At 39.7% G+C, this 23523-nt stretch overlaps 1 protein-coding gene across 1 annotated transcript in view; it reads left to right on the top strand.

The window, feature by feature from the left end:
* mettl24 (methyltransferase like 24) overlaps window positions 1-23523 on the top strand; it is a 61069-nt gene that overhangs the window by 32770 nt on the left and 4776 nt on the right. The window contains exons 3-4 of the mRNA XM_041805558.1: window positions 4175-4299; window positions 14090-14315. Of these exons, the coding sequence (XP_041661492.1) occupies window positions 4175-4299; window positions 14090-14315 (351 nt within the window). The remainder of the gene's footprint in view (window positions 1-4174; window positions 4300-14089; window positions 14316-23523) is intronic.

Raw genomic sequence — 23523 nt, 5'->3', positions numbered from 1 at the left:
GATCCCTAGAGGGAATATTTTATGAGAGGCAGAACTCATTATCACTTGGCACCAAATGACATTTGGAGTTGATTTTTTTATTCATTTCTAGTTGCTTTAGTAGCTTTTATTATCACTTCTAATAACCAACACAAACACTGGTAGTTAAAAGTTAGCAATAATACATAGTTGAAACATGCTATGTGTACACTTGAATGGCGTAAAGAGGAGCCTTTTTTTGTTTGTTTGTTTTTACACTTTCATGTCTGTTTTCCTTTCTCTGTAAAATATCATCAGAAGAAAGAGATTCATTAGCAATGACCACACCCTGGCCACATCATTAGTGATATTAGAATGATTATTCTGAATCAGAGGATGTTAAATGTCTTGTTTACATTGGATTGGACAAACCTAGGGGAACTACCGCTGCCCTGGGGAACAGCGAATCCCCTTAGGGTCCTGTGGATTGGAGGAAAATAATGGTGACAAGAATTTTTTACATTATTCAATCATAACCAAGTGCAATGCAGATGTAACCAAACAAAGACATGGAGATGTTTCCTTCAAAATAAAAGCACATCAGACTTTTTGCCACATATTTTCCAGGCACATATCTGTGACTCACTGAATATGGCTACCTAAACTCATTTTCAGGTCCCTACTCACCAGTCGAGAACAAAGGATACATATATAACTGCAGACTTACAATAAAATCAGCACAGTGACATGTAAAAACATGTCCAATGTTTGTATAGACATAGTCAATGCAGGCGCCTGCTTTATTTAAACATACAAAGATATTTAACATGTTGCAGGTTCTGGCTGAGTGGAGTGCAGTGATTTGAGGCTGAGCAGTAACTGCATAGTTAACGTGGATGTTTCAGAGTTATTAGATAATACTTAGAAAATATATTTTTTGTTTTAGATAAGCTGTTTTATCTCTTTTTTTCTGGTGGTTAAATGTTTAAAGATGAGCACTCAGAACAGTCCCTTACAGAGTCTGGTAACTCAATTAAAATGCAATTCCTCGACAGCTCCAGCTGTAAAGATTTTTAGCTTACAGAGTACATAAAGATGAAGCTTTCATCATATTTCTTTCATTCCCCTGTTCATTCACTCCATAGATGAGGGACTTGGCTGTGCTGCAGCTGCACATCATGATGAATACAAGTTCAGCTGAGAGGGCAAAACATACACTGGTCGAATCAATTTCAGCCACAGCCTTATTGATTGATAGGGATTGTGTTCAGATGTTTAGAAAAAAAGATGTCCCTCATATTAGGACTGTTCAGGAATTGTAAGCAACTGGGGATTCTTCAAATTTCCGTCACATGATTAACTGTCCAAGTGACAAAATCCACCCTTTAATTTGAGCTAGGACAGATGCTGTTGAAGAAAAATGCACCCACACATGCAAGTAAACAAGCTCTGATTTAGCTACAAATCCTATAAATATACATAGAATGACTTATACATTATATTTGTGTGGCCTTGTTGCTTCACTGTATATCCAGTGTTTATAAGGCTGTGCAGACACCTACACTTACTCTGTAATATTTAGATTCTGTGTATGGACCAGCTCTGTCCCCTCAGTCTAATGCAAAATTTGAGGTCATCTCTATACTTTTGAAAGCAGGAACATCATGTTTACACTGAGAAAAAAAACTGGTGAAAATATGCCAAGGTGTGTACTGTAGGTGGGAAGGTACGACTCAAGTACAGACTGCTGCAGACAGGAAGCAGGAAATTTTCTAGGTAGGTAGTCGTAGGTAAGCAGAAAGGCAAAATGGTATCAGGTAACAGCAGGTAGGTAGGCAGGTTTAAAATCAACATAAAGACAGCAAAGTATAACAGTAGCAAACTATAATGGCTAATACAGCAATTAGTATGAAGTGGAATAAAATTAAACTAAAATAGTTTGGTTGCTAGTTGAGTAAGTGGGAGGGAAGGTTACTAAATGATGGGCTAATTAGAGTAGGGAACAGGTGTATAGATGGGTAAAGTGGGGAACATCTGGTAGAGAGGTAGAAAATGGTATGGGGCATTTGAGAATGAGGATTTGGCTGTGAGGAGGAACTAGGGCTTTGTCTAAAATCACACACTCTGTAGTCAACAAATCAGCATAATAACAAAAATACTGTTACTAACAACTTGAAATCCTCCAAGAATTGCAATGCATAACTTTTCTTGTAATTTATTGAAGAATTCTTATCCTTTTATTTCTTTGCAAAACTGCAGTGAAACACACATTACAAAATGCATTAAGAAAAATAAACAGAATATAAGGCACAGTAAAAAATGATAATTAGCAAACCTAAAATGCTTGGCCATGCTGCAAGCTTACAACTCTGCTAGCTAAAACTCCACCAACTACAAATAAACAGTCAAAAATACGAAGCACAAACGGAAACATAAACCTCTGCCTCTATCCCTATCACGAAACACAAAAAAACACCATACACACAGATAAATAGTGTCCAAGGCAACAATGCAAAAGATAATCCTACAGGAGATGAATCAACTGCTGACTGCTCTCCAAGGCTTTCACAGGGCAATTAACTAGCACATGGTCACTGGTTTCTCTCTCAAACAGGAGGGAGCAGTGTAAAAACAAAACTTAAGTCACACTGCATACAAAGACTTTACAGGCAAGATGCAGTGTACTTAACTTAACTGGCTTTAAAAAGGACAGGACAACCTATATTTTTATGATTTTTAACATTTTAACCAGGAATATTTCCATTGAGATAGAAATGTTTCTTTAACGTAAAAGATAGGGAGTTCTGGTCGAGACAGCAGCACAAGAAGTGACAAACAGCAGACCATAAAAAAGTTCAACAATCAGCAAATCAGCAGCATTTAGCAGTAAAATAGGCTACGTGCATGCACTGGTGAAATGTTTCAGAATCTCCCAAACTGATATGAAGCTTGAGTTTAGCTCAGACCAAGATTATTAAGCAAAAACATCAATAGCTTTGTTACCAAATAAAGAGGGAGTTTGAAGAATTTTACACATGATGAAACAAAGGTTAGAGGTTCTAACAGCTTTAGCAGTCAGTAGAGAACATAATTACGAAGGCATTTCATATAGTATGGACTTATACCAAAAAAAAACAAAAAAAAAACAATGTTTCATCCTTATGTTGTATAAAGGCCGGCACTATGTCATACTATACAACAAAAAATATGTCCCGTCTCATCATAAGCTGACGTCACGACTGTCTCCACCATTGTATATGAGCGCTCTATGTTGTGGTAGTGGTCTTTTGCTCGTAAAAGGGGAAAAGAACACACAAGAAACAGTCATGGGTTGAATTACTGGTAAGAATTACAGATGTATTAAGAAGAGGACAATATGGACTGACTCTCCTTCAGATAAAACTTACACCTATGCATGTGATAACGCAATAAAATAAAGAAAAAAACAAAATGTATATATTACTTCCCTGCAGGGAGAAAAAGTAGGGACTCTGGTAAATGGTGATGCAGAGATAAGGAGCAAATGCTCTCCTACTGGGAGGCGTCAGTATATACGTTGTTGATGTCGGGCCAGGGTGTCAAACCAGATGATGATGTAAGAAAAAAATCTACACGTTAGTCCTGTTGAATCGTGGTCGTGGGGCGTCTTGGATGCGTCATTAATTGTGTCAAGCTACAAGACCATTTGTCATTCCCAGATGCTCGTAATCAGGCCCGATGGTGAGCCAGCCAGGGTAAACAGGGTCAAACCCTGTTACTCGCATGGAAGAAGAAACTTTATACAACACAGTTTCAGTGTTTCATTTCTAGTAATATTTACACTGATTACAATGAGACAAACCCAGTATTATATTATAATGAAATTTTTATGGCACCATTACTTTTGGTGGCTGCACATTGGCGCAGGAGTTAGCGCGGTTTTCTCACAGCAAGAAGGCCACCAAAGACTTGCTTGTTTGGTGAATTGGTGACTCTAAATTGGCCATAGGTGTGAGTGTTTGAGCTTAGTTTAGCTTTAATTAAAGTTACGAATAGTGTATGAACTTAAGAAAATGTACTGGTACATGCTTACATTATTCTTGCTGCCTTGGTGTCACTGTATTATATAGTATCTAACTATAAAGGACTTCCAGTTAAAGCAAGCCAACATGATATAACTTTATAAGAAGATGTGGCACTTCCTATTTTCTCAAATGTTGATGTTCTTTGTGTGCAGGTGTCATGTGCATCACTAGTTGGTGAGGGATCTGGAGCCAAAGGAGACTGGGCTGCATGTCTGGACCCAAAATACAGCCTGACCCACAGGATTCACACTAAACACTGCAGGGTTTACTCCTTCGGGTGCGTAAACACAAAGTCTCAAAAGCAGAATCTAATCCTAATTGTAAGCAGTTTTGCAAAAGATGTAACTATCTGTATATTAGATTTGAGACAAGCTGTCTTGCAGAGCATCTGTGAAGCGATGGCATTGTTCACAAGATTAATTTTGCGACAGCCAGTGAGTTTCCTACAGATGGTTTTTCAGAGCATCAGCTGCTGTGACGGGCTGTGATACATCGAGGTATAATTGCCTCTGTTGTCACGTCACGGTTGATAATTTAAGCTCTTTTAAGAGGAGACATTCAAGTTTTTGTCTCACTTTTCATCAAAGAACAAAGGCTGATTTCCACAAAATGTAGGAAAGAATTTCTCTGTTTTTATGTTTCCTGTTAGCCTTTACTTTTATTGGTCACTGAAATGTGTTCAGGAAATGTTTACGTAACATAATAAAATGTTCAGCTAAAGTTTTTGAGGAAAGCAGCAGTAGGGTTTCTTTTTCTTGGTGGAGTTTTTCCAGACAATTGCTTTAATTTGATTAGAAAAACTGAAAAAGAATCTTTACAGCCTTAAGTGTACCTTTAACATACACCTGGAGTGTCACATCCACTCCACCCCTGCTTCCTCACCTTGAGTGGCAAGTAATCTCACACGGAGTCAGCCGGGCCACCGTGGTGTTTAACCTTCTTAAGATTGGAGAGTCAATCACTCTCACTTGGCTCTGTGTCCTGGATCAGCTTGGCCTGGTTTCTACTCCCACTGGGTCTCTGCTGCGCTGAGGTCTGAAGGGATTTCTCCGCAGGACAGAGGGGAGCTTATTAATTTGACTGCTGAGAGACAGCACAGGTGTGCTGGCATCAAGTCTGGCTGCGGTGCAGATACTGAAGAGGGGCAGAGGGGTAGCTGCTGTTTCTGGCATCCTGCCTCTCCAGGGAGAAGGGGCAAAGGGTCAAAGGGAGAGATTCTAGGAAAACATATCTGGTATTCATTGGCTGACTGATGGGAAGTCACCCATGCTGACGATATACATGGTCATGCACCAACATCCTTTCACTGATTTATGCAAACATTTTAACATTTGACCTGAATATCAGCAAGGGGGGATGTGACTCACTGATCTCAAAGACGGATGTCTTTTTCCTTTATTATAAGTGATCTCATAGGAACTTTAGAAAGCCTTCAATTTATGCTAAGTTGTCCCTCAGCTCTGGCTAATGGAAAAACGGTGAGTCAAACTAATGAATGAAGCTATTTGGAAAATAGAAGCAACTAAACATAACATTTACATGCAGGTAGACAAAGTCAAATTATTTGATATCCAGGGTCATTTATGCTCTACATTTGAACCACATATGGTTACGGTACTCTGCATTCATTTTGACTATTTTTCTAGTGAATTCTTTCTTCAATATCCACTCCAACATAACAGACGCACGTCAGTATGAGGGCAATGACGGTTGTAAAGTTCAAAACAGACTGATCTATTTTCATGCATGCATACGTGAGCCTCAAGTCCAACTAAAACTGAACTATTTGGACTAACCTCTAATTTTCACACACTCTGTCTGCACAAAACACTTCACAGAAGGTTCACTCCAGAGCAAATTGCTCTTTTTCTAGTCTGTCTTTGCAGTTCCACAGTATGCACTCCAGTCAGTCTGCAGTACATAACAGAGGCACCACTTTGTTATACTCCTCACAAGATACCTGCCAAGTCTACTTTTTGGCTACTACTGCTGCCAAATCATGCCAATCCAAGTAGAGTAGACTAACTCAAAGGGGAGGAAGACCATCGTAGCATCTGATCAACTTTAAAATTTGATCAACTTTAAAACACTACCATGGTGTCCTTTCTTGTAGCAAGAGCCATGATTCATCAGAGGGTGACAGTTAATGTGACACCTAAGACAAAGAAAAGTTAATTTTTTAGGTGAAAAACCTCAGCATTTTATATGAAACCAGAAATCCTTTCTAGAAAACATAAAGCTTTACTCCCCAATGTGATAAACAATGGTTGAAGCAAAAAGCATGGAATAATATCAAAGTGAGCAGCAAATCAACCGCAGAAAGGTTAAGTAATCTGTTCTTTGCACGCTGCTCTCATGTGAATTCCTGTGATCTTATGATCTCTCATCTACAGCTCAGGGCTGTACTGTGCATCGCTCCAGAAAGTCATCCAGCAGTTGACGGCAGAGCAACTGCTGTGCACCCAGAATACGGAACAGACTGAGTATGTGGAAACTGTGGGTAGTACATCTAGAAAGTGCAAATGCGTACACCTATATCAGACCAGACTGGATGAGGAGTTCTGCGTAAGCTCCACTTTCTTTTGCCTGGATATTGAACAGAATAGTTGCTAAGCATAGCATGAGTTAAGTTTTTGTCTGCCTTTGGTTATAACCATATGCTAGGGCCATGATGTGCATCACATTTGTGCCAAAGTAAAAGTTCATAGTATGATATATAAGGAGCTGTATAGTTTACTCATGTCTTCATCATTCAACAAAGTCCAGTTACCTTCTTGCTAAATTGCTAATGAGTTCAACTGTAAGAAGGTCCGTTGTAACTAGTTGATTGATAGGTCCGTTGTAACTAGTTGATTGATAGTATGCTATGGTGGCAATAAGTCAATAAGTAGATCCTCCTGCAGTCTATGTATATTAGGACAAGGACAGAATTCCAGATAAATATCTTAATCGAGCTATAACATTAGCTTGACTTTACTTTAAGTGATGTTGTCCTCCCTGTGCTCCCAATGTCCTCTGCCTGACCTACATTTAAACCCCCTCCACACACACTCAAACACCTCAGCCTTACTTGTGAATCTATTCCTGGTATGTTGGGTTTCTACACTCAGGAGGTTTCTGTGCAGGAGACTACAGCACACTGCTGCACATTACACTGGCTTTAATAGAAATGTCAAATAGTGTTAAGTGTGCTTGTGTGCTTGCTGTTAAACTCTGTGCATTCCTGATTCCCTCTGCATACTCTGCGTGCATATTTGTGAGTGTTTTCTCTTTGTGTGTGTGTATGTGCACCGGCGATACGTCTCATTTGCATGCTGTTAAGCGAGCCATGGACGGCCGTGCCTGGGCAGGATGAGCAGCTGCTCTCTGATTGGTCCTTCCCCTGGTGGTTGGTGAAGGATGTATGTATGTGTGTGGGAGGGTTGCAGTATATTTTTCCACCTAACATACCACTTACTCCACCTTTACTCCAACCTTTACTCAAGCTAACCCCTCCCATTTCTCTTTGTCTGTCTCCTCTTGAAACTCTGACTCTGTATCTTTGACCAGAAATGCTTTGATTCTCCTCATGCTGCTACTGTGAGAATGCTTACCAGAATCAAAGAGTGACTCAGAAGATGAATCATCCATCATTATATGAACTGCTTCGATTTAACTGAGTTATTGGTGTAGCTGATGCTGCTTGAACAATATCAAAAGGGATAATATAACACAGGCACTGATAATAATGTCTCCAGGTTCTGCTCCTGGGTTTTTTTTTGCCTAAAGCATCTCCAAATAATATTAAAGAAAAGAATCACTATTCACTATCCATAATGTTGAAGTTTGAAATATGAGTTTTTTGCAAGAAAGGCTCCAAGGTCCTCATCCTCCTTAGGGGGAAAGTATGAATTGTCTTCATTTTTAAATCACTTTGGTTCAGTACATGACATATTAACTGCAGCCACAAGTTTATATTTTAAACTGTAGCAGTGGCTACAACATTTACTTTGATTAAATGGTCAACTTTATCTTTGAACAGAGGAAACAGTGTGAGGATGTAGCATGTCTGGCCTCCAATGACAAATAAAACCATTTAAAAAACATAAATTGTCAAGTTATCCTGAATGGTAGGCCAAAGTCAGCCTCTTTTCTCCATCATCAAGTGAACTTAATCCATGAAATGAAAACAGAGTCCTACTGTAGAGTAAAATCACCTTATGGAGTATAGTTTTAGTTAAATAGAGTCCTCAATTCAGAATAACTAGAATTAGACAGATGTGGGCAGGAACTAAGCCGAGCATTTCGCAGCTTCAGTGAAATCAAAATGTCTAGTGAGGCAACAACTTTGCAGGAGTTGGGGGGTGGGGAGAACAGTTATAAAAGGAAGCACTTGGGAAAGAGAACATGCAACTGATGTGAGAATATAATCCTGGTCCAAGCAGCACAAAACATTAATAATATACAACAGCAGAATTATAGCTTTCAGTAGCAGCTCATGCTTCCTTATGGGAGAGGGGTGTGGCTGTAGACCATAGCTCTCAGACATTGCTAAAGCTAACTTAGCTACAGAGTCTTAAGTTGTTTTTACACAGAGATTCCGCAAAAAAGGTGAAAAGGAATGCTCGTCTCTGTTCCGCAACGAGCAATTCACACAAAGGTGTAACAGAGCCGCGCACGCCTAAATCTACACACACACCCTGGCGTCCCGTAAACAGATGGCAGCCGCTGCCTGAGCTGCTGCTTTCAATGAAACTCAAAACTCTGGATTTCTCAGTTCAGAACTTTGTATTTTCTAAATGAAATAAGGGGAAAATAACATGAACATTCATTTTGATCAATTATATCCAATAGACTTTTTTTCCTCCATGTTTCTGAGTTGGAGGTCTGACTTTAAGCAGTGTCACAGCACACATATTTATGTTGGAGGTCAGAAACTTACCGAGCTCACTTGAAAACATCATGGAACTTTTCAGACGCTACTGTGAGCAGAGATGTGTCTGCTCTCTCCTCTCCTGTACAGAGTGTGATCAGCTCTCTAACCTCACAGTCTCTCCAGTTAATCCACATTATTCTTTGTTTTATCCCACTGTTCTTTTCTACGATGAAATGCCGCTCGATTAAACTGTGCTGGTTTTTAAATCTCCAGTTTATGGAGACAGCAGCACACACTCGCCGTTGCGGAATGCCGTGACATCCTTTCACACTCGTTGCGGAAAAGTCTGTTACGGCTCTGATACTACCTCTCGATCCGGATCAGAGGTGTGGCGAGATCAACCCCCCATTGCGGAACGGTCGCTTTCATACAGAACGGTGTTGTGGAATGAAGGTGTAACAGACACGGAAAAGAGAGGCCGTGTGAAAGTAGCTTCAGGGTGCACTCACACTAGGCCATCTGTACTGTGCCGTATTCTAACCGTGCTGAAGCCCATTTGACCCCCTCCCCTGCCCCCTCCTCTGCCCTGCACTCACACTGCTCAACGCATCCAGGCCTGGGCATGGATACGTCACGTGCCAACGTCATTACATGAAGTTTCCACCGTTGATGACTCAGTATGCATAAGTGTTGTTTTTTAGGCTGTAAAATAGTTACAGATTTATACGATATCTGATCTGACACCAGAATTATTTCCCCTGACCTGGAATCAGCTACATTAACTATACAGAGCCCAGTGAGTAGAGAGGAGAAAAAGCAGTTCATAGTGGAGAGTTATCGCTCACAGCATATAATCTGGAGCCTGCTCAGAGTTCCAAGCACTTCTGCTGAATGAAACCTGGACTTTTTAACTCGTATGAGCCCCTACAGTTATTCCTCTACATGTCCTTATACTATCTGAATCCCCTTGGCATTCCTTTATGCGCCCAACTGTGCCTTTTCTCAGCGTAATCCTGGATGCCTGATGCACCAAACAAGCTCTCATGTGTCCAGAGCAGGATTAAATGTTCAGTTAAAAGTTTTTTTTTACCGTGACAAGAGCAATTTTAACCATTTGATGAGAGCTGGAGGTGAAAAACGCCTCAGGATTGATAAACGATGCTCTGTTCAAACATCAGCGATCAAGATCCCACTTTCACTTCTTGGTGACATGAAATAGAATTAGAGGTAAATTATTTCAGTGGATGATAGTTTGGCATTGTAATTTATTAATAAGAGAGGTTAAATCAGCCTAAGATTAACCCCGGCACACACTTGTCCGCTTTTTTGGCACTCTCCTTTACGCACGGAGGATGAAAGGTGTTTGTTATCCTGTGAGCTGCTGTTTGTAACTAAATCAAGGGAAGAAGCTTTATTTTACAAAACAAAAATCCTCTTACAGTCATTAAAGCCTGACTTTGCCAGAAACTGGTCAGAAATGTGGACTGGACTGGGATCCTGCTGTCTCTAGCATGCAGCTGCTGCCTGGTGGGCTCTCTGAGGCAGGTCCTCTTGTAGTTACTTCATGCTACGTCACATTCCCGTGCTTGTGCTCCTTCATTTGCATCCGTGCCGTGCCTAGGCCCACCTTGTCCATCTGTGCCGGGGCCGCGAAGCGTGCCGCGCCGAAGCACGGAACTATTGTACTCACACTGGCCAAACGTACCAGACTTTTGGCTGAAACGGGCCCAGGCGCAGTACGGATGGCCTAGTGTGAGTACACCCTTATGTAGTAATGTTAACTACATAGCCAGCTTGGCTATGTTAGTTTTAGCTAAAGCTAACAAAGCAAAAGTTGTATACAAACAAATAAATCTTACACTGAAAATACGTTACACAGAGTAGGGGTCTGTTAGATGGGGGCATCTGAGATCTACGGTCTGCAGCCAGACTGTCTTGGTGGAGTCATGGAGGGGTCCATGAATGTTAGCAAAGATGTTGTCCATCTTATTTAGGCAATGGTGGAATTTTTTACGTAAAACATAAAAAAAGAACCACTATACTTTTTGGATCAATCAAAAGTGTTCGTTTTAAGTATTGTATTGCTATTTCTGTGAGCCACCCTGGTTGTAACATCTAGCCTTTTCACACCTGAAATAAGCATTTCCTATCTGTCACAGTGGCTCTGTCATGGAGGCCACCCTGACAAGACACATCCTATTACAACTATAAAAATGTAAGATTTCTTTTGGTCTGAAAACTGCTGCAAACAGTTGAGGTTACATAAGCACACAACTAAAAAGAACACAGAAGTGGTAATGTTTCTGTATATTGTCACTTTTGTCCAAGTAGGAAACTCAATGTCAAGTTGGGATCTGTTTTTGCTACTCAGTCACCATTAAAGAAGCCAGCTGCATCTCACCAAAAGGAAACTCTTAGCTGATGGCAGTCTAAAAAAGTCTCTCGTCCCACTCTTTCGTGTGCGTCATCTCTGGCTGAACCACCACTCAGCCATCCTGAACTTCCCAACTCATGACAAACTTTCTTTGTAGACTGCAGGCCATGAAGCAGAGGTTCAAATTTAGAGCATCTACATATATAGGCTAAAGCACAGCAAGGGAATTAAAAATACCTGCACTTCATCACTCAGTGATCATGCATATTAATGTGCTGCGATGTGTGAGGGGAGTGCACCGCAGAGAGAGGATGGAGGTGGAGATAAAGACAGACACTGAGATTGAATATTTTGAGGTTTGAGTTGAAGAAAATATATATAAATCAGATTTAAAGGCATTAGTTGGAGGGTAAGAAGGAAGAGAGCAGATTTACCCAAGCCCACCCAGCGTTTGTTAGCCTCAACTCTTAGTCACAACATCCAGACAGGTTGTTGACATAATAGTTCAGTGTGAGGACAGGCAGATTTGTTGTCCAAAACCTGTCTTCTGCACTCTGTGTTCCCAAGAGAGAGGATATTTCAGCTTTCAGAGAATCCCTTTTATCATCCACAGGAGCTTCTGCTGCACTGGGAGTAATCCCTGCCCCCTGATTCTTGGTTAAAACACCACATACGAGAGCGGGAAACCCTCAATGAAATATTTAAAATACAAAGTGTGCTGAAACGAGACGTCTTGTTGCATCTCAATCTCCTCCATATTCTCATTTCTCATCTTCCTGCTAGCGAGGTGCACTCAGGGACCCCGGGTGCCTCATCTGTAAAATACGCGTGCAGTGAAATACACTCCCTATGCCGCAATTACAGAATACAGCCGCAGTACAAACTAGACACAGGGGAATGTGGAGGCAGCGGATGCGAAAGGAAAAAAGGGAGAAAATTTGTAGGATTTGATAAGTGAGGGAGGAGATAGAGGGAAAGAAAAGAGTGGCGGGGAGGGAGAAAGAACAGTAAATGTGTTGGTCTCCTTAGATTACACGGCAAAATTCATACTAGAGAGGCAGAATAACAGAGGAGAGATAGATGAAACAAGTACCTCCAGGCTAAATCTCCTCTTTTTTCTTGTTATTGTTTTAGAAATGTTTTAATTGGGCAGATCAAGGTCTTTGTACAGTGCAACTGTGTGTTTTTTCAAGGTTTAAGTCACTTAAAAGAAAGAAAACTAGGCTATTTGTCCCTTTCAGCACACTTTGGTTAAGTCACTTTTAAAACCGTCAGACAGCTCAAAAGCTTGTAAAAAGTCATCTGCTCCTTGTGTTATCAGATGTTTACCTTTTTATTGTTTACATATTCCCTTGTCAGTCCATAACAAGTCCCTCTTTCTTTGATAAGTTCATGTCATAAACTTTCATCTACCTGTTCCAGCAGGTCTTTGCCCTAACAGGAACAGTTTTAAGGGTGGAATTTAAAAACGCAATAAAAAGAAAAGATGCATTTAATCGGGATTAACCACAGAAATTCAAAGATTAATCCCAGTATGGAATTTTCACAGCGCTGCAAATTTTCTATCTCAGACTCAAACTTTCATTTTACACAAACTCTTGATATGGCAGTGCCTTCTCAGGGTTTTAATAAAGAGCCATCAGTAAGATGTAATTTGTCATACTGAGTAAAAAAAAAAAAACAATTGATTAAAAGCCGTGTGACTGTGAATTTCACAACAAATATTAAGACCAAAACAAGTACCTGTCTTTGTCGTATTGCATCATATCATATTGCATCATATCGTGTCGTATCATATCATACTGTATGGTATTGCATGGTATCATATCGTAACATATCATATCATATCATATTGCATCCTATCGCTTCGTATCATTTTGTATTGTATCTTATCATATCGTATTGTATCGTATTGCATATCATATTGTATCGTATTGTTTCATATTGTATTGTATCGTATTGTATCATATTGCTTTGTATCATATCCTATCGTATCATATTGTATTGTATCTTATTGCATCATATCGCTTCGTATCATATCATAACATATCATATAATTTCGTATTGTATCGTATCATATTGTATCGTGTTGTATCGTAACATATCATATATCATATCGTATCACATTGTAACAAATCATATATCATTTCGTGCTGCAACATATCGTATTGCATTGTATCATATCGTATTGTATGTATTTTATTTTATTGTATCTTATTGTATCACCAGTGCCTCTAAGTGGGCAAAGGCACTGCCTTTACTCCATGTGGTGGCAGAGAAAGAGGGGTTCACATGACAGTTCATGTGTAGAAAGGGTTTAAGCCTCTAAACAACAAAAGCCACACAGGGTAAATAATATACATGCTGTTTTCCTACATTTTAGTACTGGCCAAGCAGCAAACTCTGGATTGGGAAAATCGACACGTTTGCAGTGTAAAAACCTGCATTTAATCTAGTGAAATGCCCAAAGATGCTGTTTCTAAGGCTGTATGGATTTGGCTTCACTTTACCTCTTTCACAGTTTTGTGCTCAGTGGTAACTGGAGTCAGTATTTCCAAAATAGTGACGGCTGTTGTTGGACTTTATAACATATCTTCAGAAACAAACAGGTGGCATCACTGAGACTGTTTTTTCCATTATATTGCCTTTGAACACATTTTGTTGTGCTAGAATTAGCATTTACCTAAAAGTACTGCTGGGTTTTGCATGTGGACAAGACGTTCAATGCAGCATGCAACAATCTTGATTAATGAGCATTTTGTCTTGAAACAAGGAAGCATTCATGTTTCATACCTAGCCTTATCTCACCCTGATTGTCTTGTGCTGTGTGGGCTACAGGTTGGGTGTGGATGATCGCTCCCTGGAGCATTATCTGGCGAAGGCAGGATGTGAGGTCCACTGCTTTGACCCCAGTCTGAAGCAGCCTCACCTGCAGCAGGACGAAATGTGGCTCCATCGCCTCTCCGTAGACTGGAGGGATCCTAATCCGGCCTTTGTCGCCCAGCGCCAGTACGTCACCACAAAGAAACTGGCCACCATCTTGAATGACTTTGGACACAGACAGGTTAGTGGAAAAACAATTAAGAGGAACTCTATACATGTTCAAGGATTATATTGTAATTTCTCATGGATTCTGTCATAAAATCAGCCAAAAAGAAACAGAATATTTTTCCTGGGGGATTTACCTAGAGGCAGCTTGCATACAAACATAGACCGCCTCTTGTACATCCCAATATAATACTGCTCATCATGACTCATTTGTTGACATTCTAAAGCTGGAGGTGGATACACTCCCATTTTATTATTTTGTTTTACTCGTTAAAATATTATCATGCTGAATGTTACCTCTTCAAAGCCCCCCAGGGAATGTGTTCCATCTCATCAGATATGGATCTGCATACAAGATCAATCACACTCCAAGACTCCTGATAGCATGCATACTAATAAAACACACAGCTACAGATCTAGAAACATGCATTCATGGGTGCAGAACAGATGACAATTCAAGGTCAAGGAAGGCTAGAGTTTCTCAAATTGGCACTAAAATCACAATAAAATGATTCCACACTCATGACAATAAATAAACCTTGTGTAGTTATGGATACTTATTAATTTCAAGGCAGCAAAATTAATACATTTATTCCACTGAAAGCCCTTTTGATGTGTTCAAAAAACCTTGCAGAATATTTAAATCAATTTAGTCTAATATTTTTTAGTATTCAACTCTTGAAATTAGTATGACCTGCTGTCTTTTAGTGTTGATATACTAAACTATAGCTAAAAAGACAGTATGAAAATAACACCACCAAGAGGCTCTCAATAAACACAATAACAAATGAGCATGCATTAAAAGTGTTGTAATAAGGATTTTACTAAACGTCTATGGGTGATTAGAAAGGGGAATTTTACTTCGAGAAGCAGCGCAGCTGAAAAAGTGGGTGGGGGCTGTTTATCTCTTTTTCTAGTTTGATGTTGTTTTTTTAAGTTTAACTTTATTCATAAACAAATTCTGGCAGTTACATCCATGATATAACCACAGTGCAAACATGACAGACAAAGAAACTGTTAAAAAATGGTGGCTTGCTTTATCTTCTTTATCTCTTTGTGGTGGTGTTAAAGAGACAGCAGCAAAAATGAAGCGTTTTAGATAGAGGTTAAAATAAGGGTTTTCAGGACGCCAGTGTGAGAAACATGAGGAGTTTTTGAGCTGTAAACCATGTGAAGCTACTACTTTGGTATCAGAGAGATGGTGTAAAAGCTTGAAAAAAGGCATAATACCCCCACTTTAACTAACATAGCTGCTTTGCAAGCTTAGCTTTAGCTATGTATGCTAACTATGTTAGCTGAGTAGCTGCATTAGCTTTAGCAATGTGAGCTTTTGCAAATGTAACCAAAGCTAACATAGTTATGCAGAAAACGTAGATATGGAGCTTAGGTAGCTGCTTTGTGAGCATAGCTCGAGCTATGTAGCTCTGTTACCCATGTAAGCTACGCTTGCTGTTCATTTTCTAAAATTCTACCTGAGATGATAACCATTAACCTTGCAAAGCAGATGGATACACCCTTTTCCTTGTTTTTCACTGCGGAATCCATCTTGCAAAGCTCCAATCTGAACCGTTTGGGCCCGGTTAGAAAGTGACGGGACCAATCAGCGACGAGGGGCAGTATTTTAAGGCGCAGCAGAGTCGTGACGTAAACAAGCAGCAGCAAGAGGCTGGTGCAGTTATGGAGGAAGAGATTAGCGTGGATGCTGCTAAAGCATAAGTTTTATCAGAATTTGACAACAATTCTTCATTAAAAGAAGAACAAGAACAGCAGTGAGTTATTTTCTTTTCAAAAATGACAAAAGTCAAGTACTTACATGTCTGTAGTCTCCATGTTTCATGTTATTCCTCAGTAGCTGCACGTGCACAGCTCAATAGCTGCTATCTCAAGTGTTTTGTTGCTCTTATTGGTCCGTAGAGATGTCACAGACAGAAGGTTCATCCAATCACACTCCGAGGTTTTTTGAAAGCCTCTGCCTTTTCTCAAACGTTTCTTATTGAAGCTTGCCCAGATGGATGTGTGAAATAAATCCATCTGGCGTGTCAGGTTAGATAACCATCATATTTTGGTATGTTTCTGAAATAACTTTTTTTTTTAATATCCATTATGGTTTTTGTGTGTTTTTGGAGGACTCATTTTATATAGTTGAGGTCGTGCTGAAAAAAAAAAAAAAACATACCAAACATGAGCATGGTAAACATTTTCTGAGTGGTTTACATTGCCAAAATAAAAGTATTTGCTAAAAAACAAAAATAACCTGTGAATTTGTAAGAGTTTTATTTAAGAAAGGCCTGCATTTTAGTATATTTGTCTCTAGGTACTCTGTTGCCACTGTCTGGGCAAACACTATTTTGAGTATAAATATTCCCGCTCCCTTGAGGATGATCCTTATCAAACATTCACATGTCATTTATCTTTATGTCATTTAGGTCGCAAAACTTACTTTAAGTAGACCACTGTTTTAGCAATTAAGCCTCTAAGTTTTTAATACTTGGTTTATTCATTCTAGTAATATGTTAAATTGCTGCCATTAAGGAGATGCTAACAGAGCTTTATCGTTTACATTACATTTGTTCCAAAGAAGCTACACTTAGTAATCTTTTTTCCTTCTGGCCCATACATAAACTGTTGAATCAAAGTAAGTTTAAGTTAGCTGGAGGAGCAGAATGCCTGTGCTGGTCAATGGTGTGTTGCCTTGGCTAGATAATGATTTCTTCTCTTAAGCCCAAAGCAAAGCAGACATGATAATCCAAGACACTTGGAAAGATATTAATATCTTCTCAGTGTGAGACAAGAAATGAACAAATAAACATTGGCCTTGAATGTGTTTGTGTGGGTGGCTTTGCATACCATATTGCTCCATTGATGACAGTATTGGCCTATTTTGAATGCAGAGCCATGCGTGCGTTCTTGTAATGAGGTTTTAATGTGAGAACATAGTGTGCCGCAGGAGCAGAACAGCTTCCTTTCCCGAGCTCCTGCCCAGCCTCTGTGACAGAAAATGCAGCAAAGAAGAGACAGAGTCGCTCTCAAAGGTCGGAATATGCATTTGTGCAGCGTTTATCTGTTTGGGTCAAGAAGTAAACAGATGACTCATCCAGAGCTCTCATGACCAGCCGAGACAGCAGACACCGTGACTGCAGGGACAAATGTCAGTAGCAGGAAGCTACATCTCATTTTTTAAGGGAATGCCTGTTGCAAAAATAAAGTCATCTGTAATCACACAACTCTCCGTATTTAGGATGCACCAAATACACAACAGTACCTAAATCTAACATTTTCAATTTCTTAAAGGGGCCATTCATGCATCTACTGGTATGTGTGTCACTGGGAATATCCTACCTATGTTTCGAGTAGGGCAGTGCTTTATGGGCTTCACTTATCTAGCCAATCATTTGAGACTAACAAAGAGAGTTATTTTTTATTAGAATCCAACCTGAAAACAAAGCCCTGCATATTATTTGTGTGGTTTTACTTTAACCCAGTAGTGCATTGAGTGTTTCACCCTTTTATTTATTTTATAAATCAATCATGGCCGATACTGGCTTTGTTTGGCCAAAAAAAAAAGAACAAAAAAAACCTGTTTGAAGGTTACATATTTTGCAAAATACTCTTTTCAGTAACCTGATGCGCCAGATGGATTTGTTTCACACATCCATCTGGGTAAGCTTCAAAAAGAAACGTTGAGAAAAGGCAGAGGCTTTCAAAAAAACCTCGGAGTGTGATTGGATGAACCTTCTGTCTGTCACATCTCTATGGGCCAGTAAGAGCAACAAAACACGTGATGTAGCCGCTGCCCACTGAGGAATAACGTGTGACATGGCGACTATAGACATGTAAGTACTCAACTTTTGTCATTTTTGAAAAGAAAACAACTCACTGCTGTTCTTTGTTCTTTTAATGAAGAAATGTAATGTCACTTTCTAACCGGGCCCAAACGGTTCAGATGGGAGCTTAACAAGATGGATTCACCAGTGAAAAACAAGGAAACAGGAAAATCCATCTGCTTTGCAATGTTACCTTTTCAGCCTTTTCTAGCAAAAATATGTGCCTGTGGCCTGTCTACAATCCCCCCAAGAATAAGAACCCCCCCCCTTTCTCCACCTTTCAAAAAATGTGTGCTGAAACAAGCTGTTCTCAGATTTTCCCCTCATGATGTCATATGGGGAGGTAGCCCCGCCCCCAGGTTCAGTTGACCCTTCCCTCTTGAAGAAAGTTCCGCCCTCCTCTACTTATCCCTTTCCATTAAGCCACATCCATTTCCTGAGAGGGGTGTGGTCAGGGGACAGAGTCAGACAGCTCATTAGCATTTAAAGCCACAGACACAAAAACAGCTAGTTCTGAGCAAGGCTGAAACAGAGGGATTTTTAGACATGCAAAAATCCAATACTGTAGTGTTTTTAAGCATCAAACTGCACAGGCATGTTTTAGGGACCTCTGAGACCAATGTAAACTTGTCTTAAAGGGGTAAAATGTGTGACCTTTAATGTCAAAGTGAAACTGGATATTTACAAAGCAATGTCAACTTCATAGAAAATGTTGTGGTTAAATAAGTGGCTGCATAAATATTCACACCCTTTAAAGTGAAAGACCTAAATCAACACAAGCCCAGCCAGTTGGTGCTAGTAGTCTCACAATGATAGGCCTTTCAGACTGGCAGGGCTCCATGCTGGTTCTGGTTCCTGAACCCAAATTTGAACCGGCCAGTGTGTTCAAACCGGGGAAAAAATTGGTTCTGAACCTGAAAAGTTGGTTCTCAGCCGGAACCAAAAATAGTTGGTTCTTTCTTGGGAACTGTGACATCATCAGTGGGCGTATCACATTCTAGGTTGTGAAGAAGAGCAGAGAAAAAGAAAAAGAAAAAGTGGTCTGCCGGAGAGAAAAAATGTTTGGTTGTGATCTGGGCATTGACAGAATTCCAGGTGAAGCTGGAGAGTAGTACAAGAGGAGCATATCATATGCCGAACTTGTGGAAGAGATGGCAAAGGCTGGGTTCACCTGAACACCGGACTAAATAATTGATTTACTCAAGAAAGTGAAGAAGGAATACCGGGACTGCATGAAAGACTTGGGCAAAAGTGGAGCAGGACGTGGTTATACATGTCCATCATGTCCTCCCACTTTGGTTCTGCCTAAACTAGTGTGAACATGGGCTGGTTCGCCAGAAAGCACCAAGGTTCTGAGTCTCTAGAATGAAACCAGTGCCAGAACCAGAACCGTGTCTGTCTGAAAACATCTTTAGTAAAACTGGGATCACCTGAGCGCAGTGAATGTATCTCAAGCGATTGTAGTATAAAGACAATTGTGTCTGGAAGGTCTAGTCACTGGTTTATCAGTATTCCTGGCTACCATTACACCATGAAAACAAAATAACACTCCAAGCAACTCAGAGAAAATATTATTGAAAAGTCTAAGTCAGGGGATGGATACAAATGGAAAAAACCCTCAAAGAGTTCAGTTAAATCCATCCTCAAGAAATGGAAGGAATACGGAAGGAATAAATCTGCCTATCAGGCCGTCCTCACAAATTGAGTGACCGTGTTAGAGGGAGACCACTAAGACACCTATGACTACTCTGAAGGAGTTACAAGCTTCAGCAGCTGAGCCGGAAGAGACATACAATTATTTCCTGGGTTTTTCACCAGTCAAGCTTTATGAGAGAGTGGCAGAGAGAAAGCCACTGATGAAGAAAACTCATATTAAATCTTCAATCTTAAAAAAGGCATCTAAGAGACTCCATGGTCAAGTGGGGAAAAGTTCTTTGGTCTCATGAGACCAAAATGTTGCTCTTTGGCCATGATTGGCTGACAGAAAACACTGCACATTACTACAAACCCACCATCCCTACTGTGAAGCACGGTGGTGGCAGCATCATGCTGTGGGGATGCTTCTCAGCAGCCGTCCCTCGCAGGCTTGTAAAAGTAGAGGGCAGAATGAATTGTGGCAAAATATAGATTTATTTTTTAGCAAGACTGAAATATGAGACTAATAATCAAGCTAATACAATCCATGGCTTTAATTGACTGCAAAAAAGAGCTTTGAGTGAGCCGCTAAAGTCAGTAGGATACGTCCATCCTGTCTCTTTGTGACTTAAAGAGATAGAGATAAAAAGAGGAGATAAACAAAGTTAGTAGGACAGTGCACAGACTCTATCTACTGTGAAATGATTCATTCAACAGTCAGAATGATTGACTTTGTATGGGATAGCTCGCTAAAGAAACACGAGAGGCTCTGTTTGTTTTTTAAGTGTTTAAAGTCCTTTCATTAGCACAGAACTAGCAAATCTCTCAGATGTGAGATTGAATATGATATTACATATTTGGTTTTGATCAGCTCTTAGATGACTGGCCCTTAATTAAAGCATATAAAACATAAATAATAAGGGCAAATAAGCCAAAAGTTACTTTATATTCAAGGAAAGATGTTAAATGTTTCCAACAAGGCCAACCATCACAACAAAAAGAGACGGTAAACAAAAGTGGAGCTAATATCTAGGATTTGCCCACCATGAAGTAAACACATTTCAGGCCAATTAACAAGCCAAAGTGTAAACTTCCATTTAAAGTTCTTTTTTCCTATCAGCATACATGGTTGTTTACAAAGACTGAGAGAACTTTCATCAAAAGCGTCTGGAAATTAAAATTTCTCCCAACGTTTGGCCTAATCCTGTACTTTGCAGAAATAATTACTGTGGGTATTTTGATCTCACACTGTGTGAGTCATCGGGAGGAGAGGAAATATTTGTCCATCAGGAATAAAGACCGTCTGCAGGAATATGACATCCATTTCTTAGAAATGGTGGGGTTTGTGTGGAATAAAGAAACATGCAGACAACTTATTTCTGTACTTCTATGGCAGGGATGGCCGAGACTTCAGTTTTCAGGTTCTCCTTCTGTTTGTCTGTCCAGACTATTTTTGAGAACGTGATATCTCAGGAGAGAGTTGAGCGATTCTCTTCAAATGTCACCTTAGACTCAAGGATAAATTAATTGTATCTTGGAGGCTGTAGAACAAAGTTTAAGGTCATTGAGCCTCATATTCATCCTTTGCATTTTAACCCAATATCTCCAGAACAGTTAAACAGATTTTCTTTAAAGGGATACTTCAACATTTTGGAAAATTCGCCCATTGCCATAATTCCTATAGTCTTAGTAATAGGTTTGTTTCCTTTAGTTGTTGGTGCAAGCTGTTTTTAGATCCGATATACCAGCTGCACAGCTAATGCTATGTAAGCAGACAGAATTTTTTGTTTTCCCCCATCAAACTCATCAAATACACAATCCAACAACTCCAAAACGCTCTTGTGGACAAGTTGTGACCTGTACATTCACCACGCTAGGATGCGCCGATTCAATTTTGGAGGTCAAATGTGAAGCTCACTGGATCGCATGTTCGTCCTTTTCTTGTGATACATAATCTCAGTGGCACTTAAAGGACAAGAACACTGGGCCCAAGGTCCCCAATAAGGGGAGAGCTTTCTGGGGCCCAGCCAAATGGGGGGCCCTTGGAGGTCAGCAATGTTTCATATTCAACATGAATAAGCGCACTCTTATCAAAGAAACAAAAAACGAATTTTATTCGTGTATGCTGTGGTAAAATGAGACTTTGAAAACAGGCAAAAATGGTTTTAAAAAGGGGTAAACATGGCAAAAAAAAAAATGGTTAGCCTGTAAGTGGAAAAAAGGGGAGCTGAAATGGAGAAAATTGGTAAAAAGTGGCAAAAATCGATTAAACACGGCAAACAATGGCTAAAAATGGTAAAAGTGGGTCAAAATTGGCAAAAAGAATTGTCAAAAAGAGCTGTCAAATATGGGTTAAGAGAGCAATAAAATGTTTCAGTGATGGGAAAAAGGGTAAAAAAGAATAGGAAAAGTGGGTTAAATGTGTCAAAAGAGGGCTTAAAACGGTTAAAAGGGGCAAAAAGAATGTGCAAAAATTGTCAAAAGTTGTTTTCTTGTTATTCTTTCATGTTTGTTTGTTCACTTCATCACCAATTTAAAAAAAAAAAAAAGACATGGCAAAATAGGCAAAAAGCTGCAAAAATGGGTTAAAAGTGCCAAAAATGGGCTAAAAGTGGACAAATGGGTCAAAAGTAGAAACAGGAAGTGGCAAAAAGAAAAGTGTCAAAATAGATTCTGAAATTGCATGAATAAATAATTTAAGCATCAGAGCCCAATGCGAGTGTGACAGAGTTTTTGTCTCGAAAAATTAGGGAAATGTTAGCCGGTATGGTAACACCAATGCTACTTATCTAACACATATGCATTGATATCATCAATAACTCACAGCTGGGGAGGGCCCATTCTCTGGATGTTTCAGGGACCCAGCAAATTCTGTGGGCAGGCCTGATATTGATATGAGCCAGAAGAAAGAAAAATGTTTTCTTGTGATTTATTGAGATCAACAGGGATTACGTTTGCTGAAACAGACGAATCATGATGCAGATTTGAAAAAACTGAACAAACAAGCTTTGTAAATCTGTCCTGGCGAGGAGAAGAAAAAAACTTCTTAACAGCTTTTTTTTGTTGTTGAAATGATTGATGGATTATTTGTGATGTGTTTCAGGTGGTCAGAAAAACTAAACCCTAATTTGCCTTAATAACACAGTGTCAGGGTGATTTAAGGCTGTTAGAGGTATAATGGATTGTCAGCTGCACTTTTATCTAGATATCTTTTTGTACAGACAAATTACTCACCGTTAGATCACTGCTGATGGGAGCTGGTATGTCATTAGTAGGGATGACCTCAAAAAGTCAATATTTGATTTGTTTGAAAGAGCCTCATTCAACTGCCAAATACTACTTAGTATAGAATTTAGAGATAAAAGCTTAATGTGTGCTCATATTGCAGCTGTCATGCTGCATCTCATCAGAGATGTCAGTAAATTCAAGTATGTTACAGACTTTGCAGATTCCGTGCTAATGCACTACAACAAACACTGACGTAAAGGGGTAATTCATAAATAACAAGAGTACTAATCCCTGCAAGTAGTGCTAAAGAGGCCATAGCTAGCTGCGCTAAGCCAAAAGGTAACAAACTTGACTTTATAGCAACTCTGGAACCACTCTGGGGTAAGAAATAATCTAGTACAAACAGAACAATTAAGTAGCCAAAATATTGTTAAGTTGTGTTCCAGCAAAATAAGATCATACATTTGTCAGCCTACACATGCTAGGAGATATATTAGCTAGCAGAGCCATGCTAGCTTTTGCCATGCTTAAAGTTGT

The sequence above is a fragment of the Cheilinus undulatus genome, linkage group 14, assembly GCF_018320785.1.
Source record: "Cheilinus undulatus linkage group 14, ASM1832078v1, whole genome shotgun sequence".
Classification (NCBI taxonomy): Eukaryota; Metazoa; Chordata; class Actinopteri; order Labriformes; family Labridae; genus Cheilinus; species Cheilinus undulatus.
Note: the sequence above shows the minus strand (reverse complement) of the source record. Positions and strands in the feature narration are given on the sequence as shown.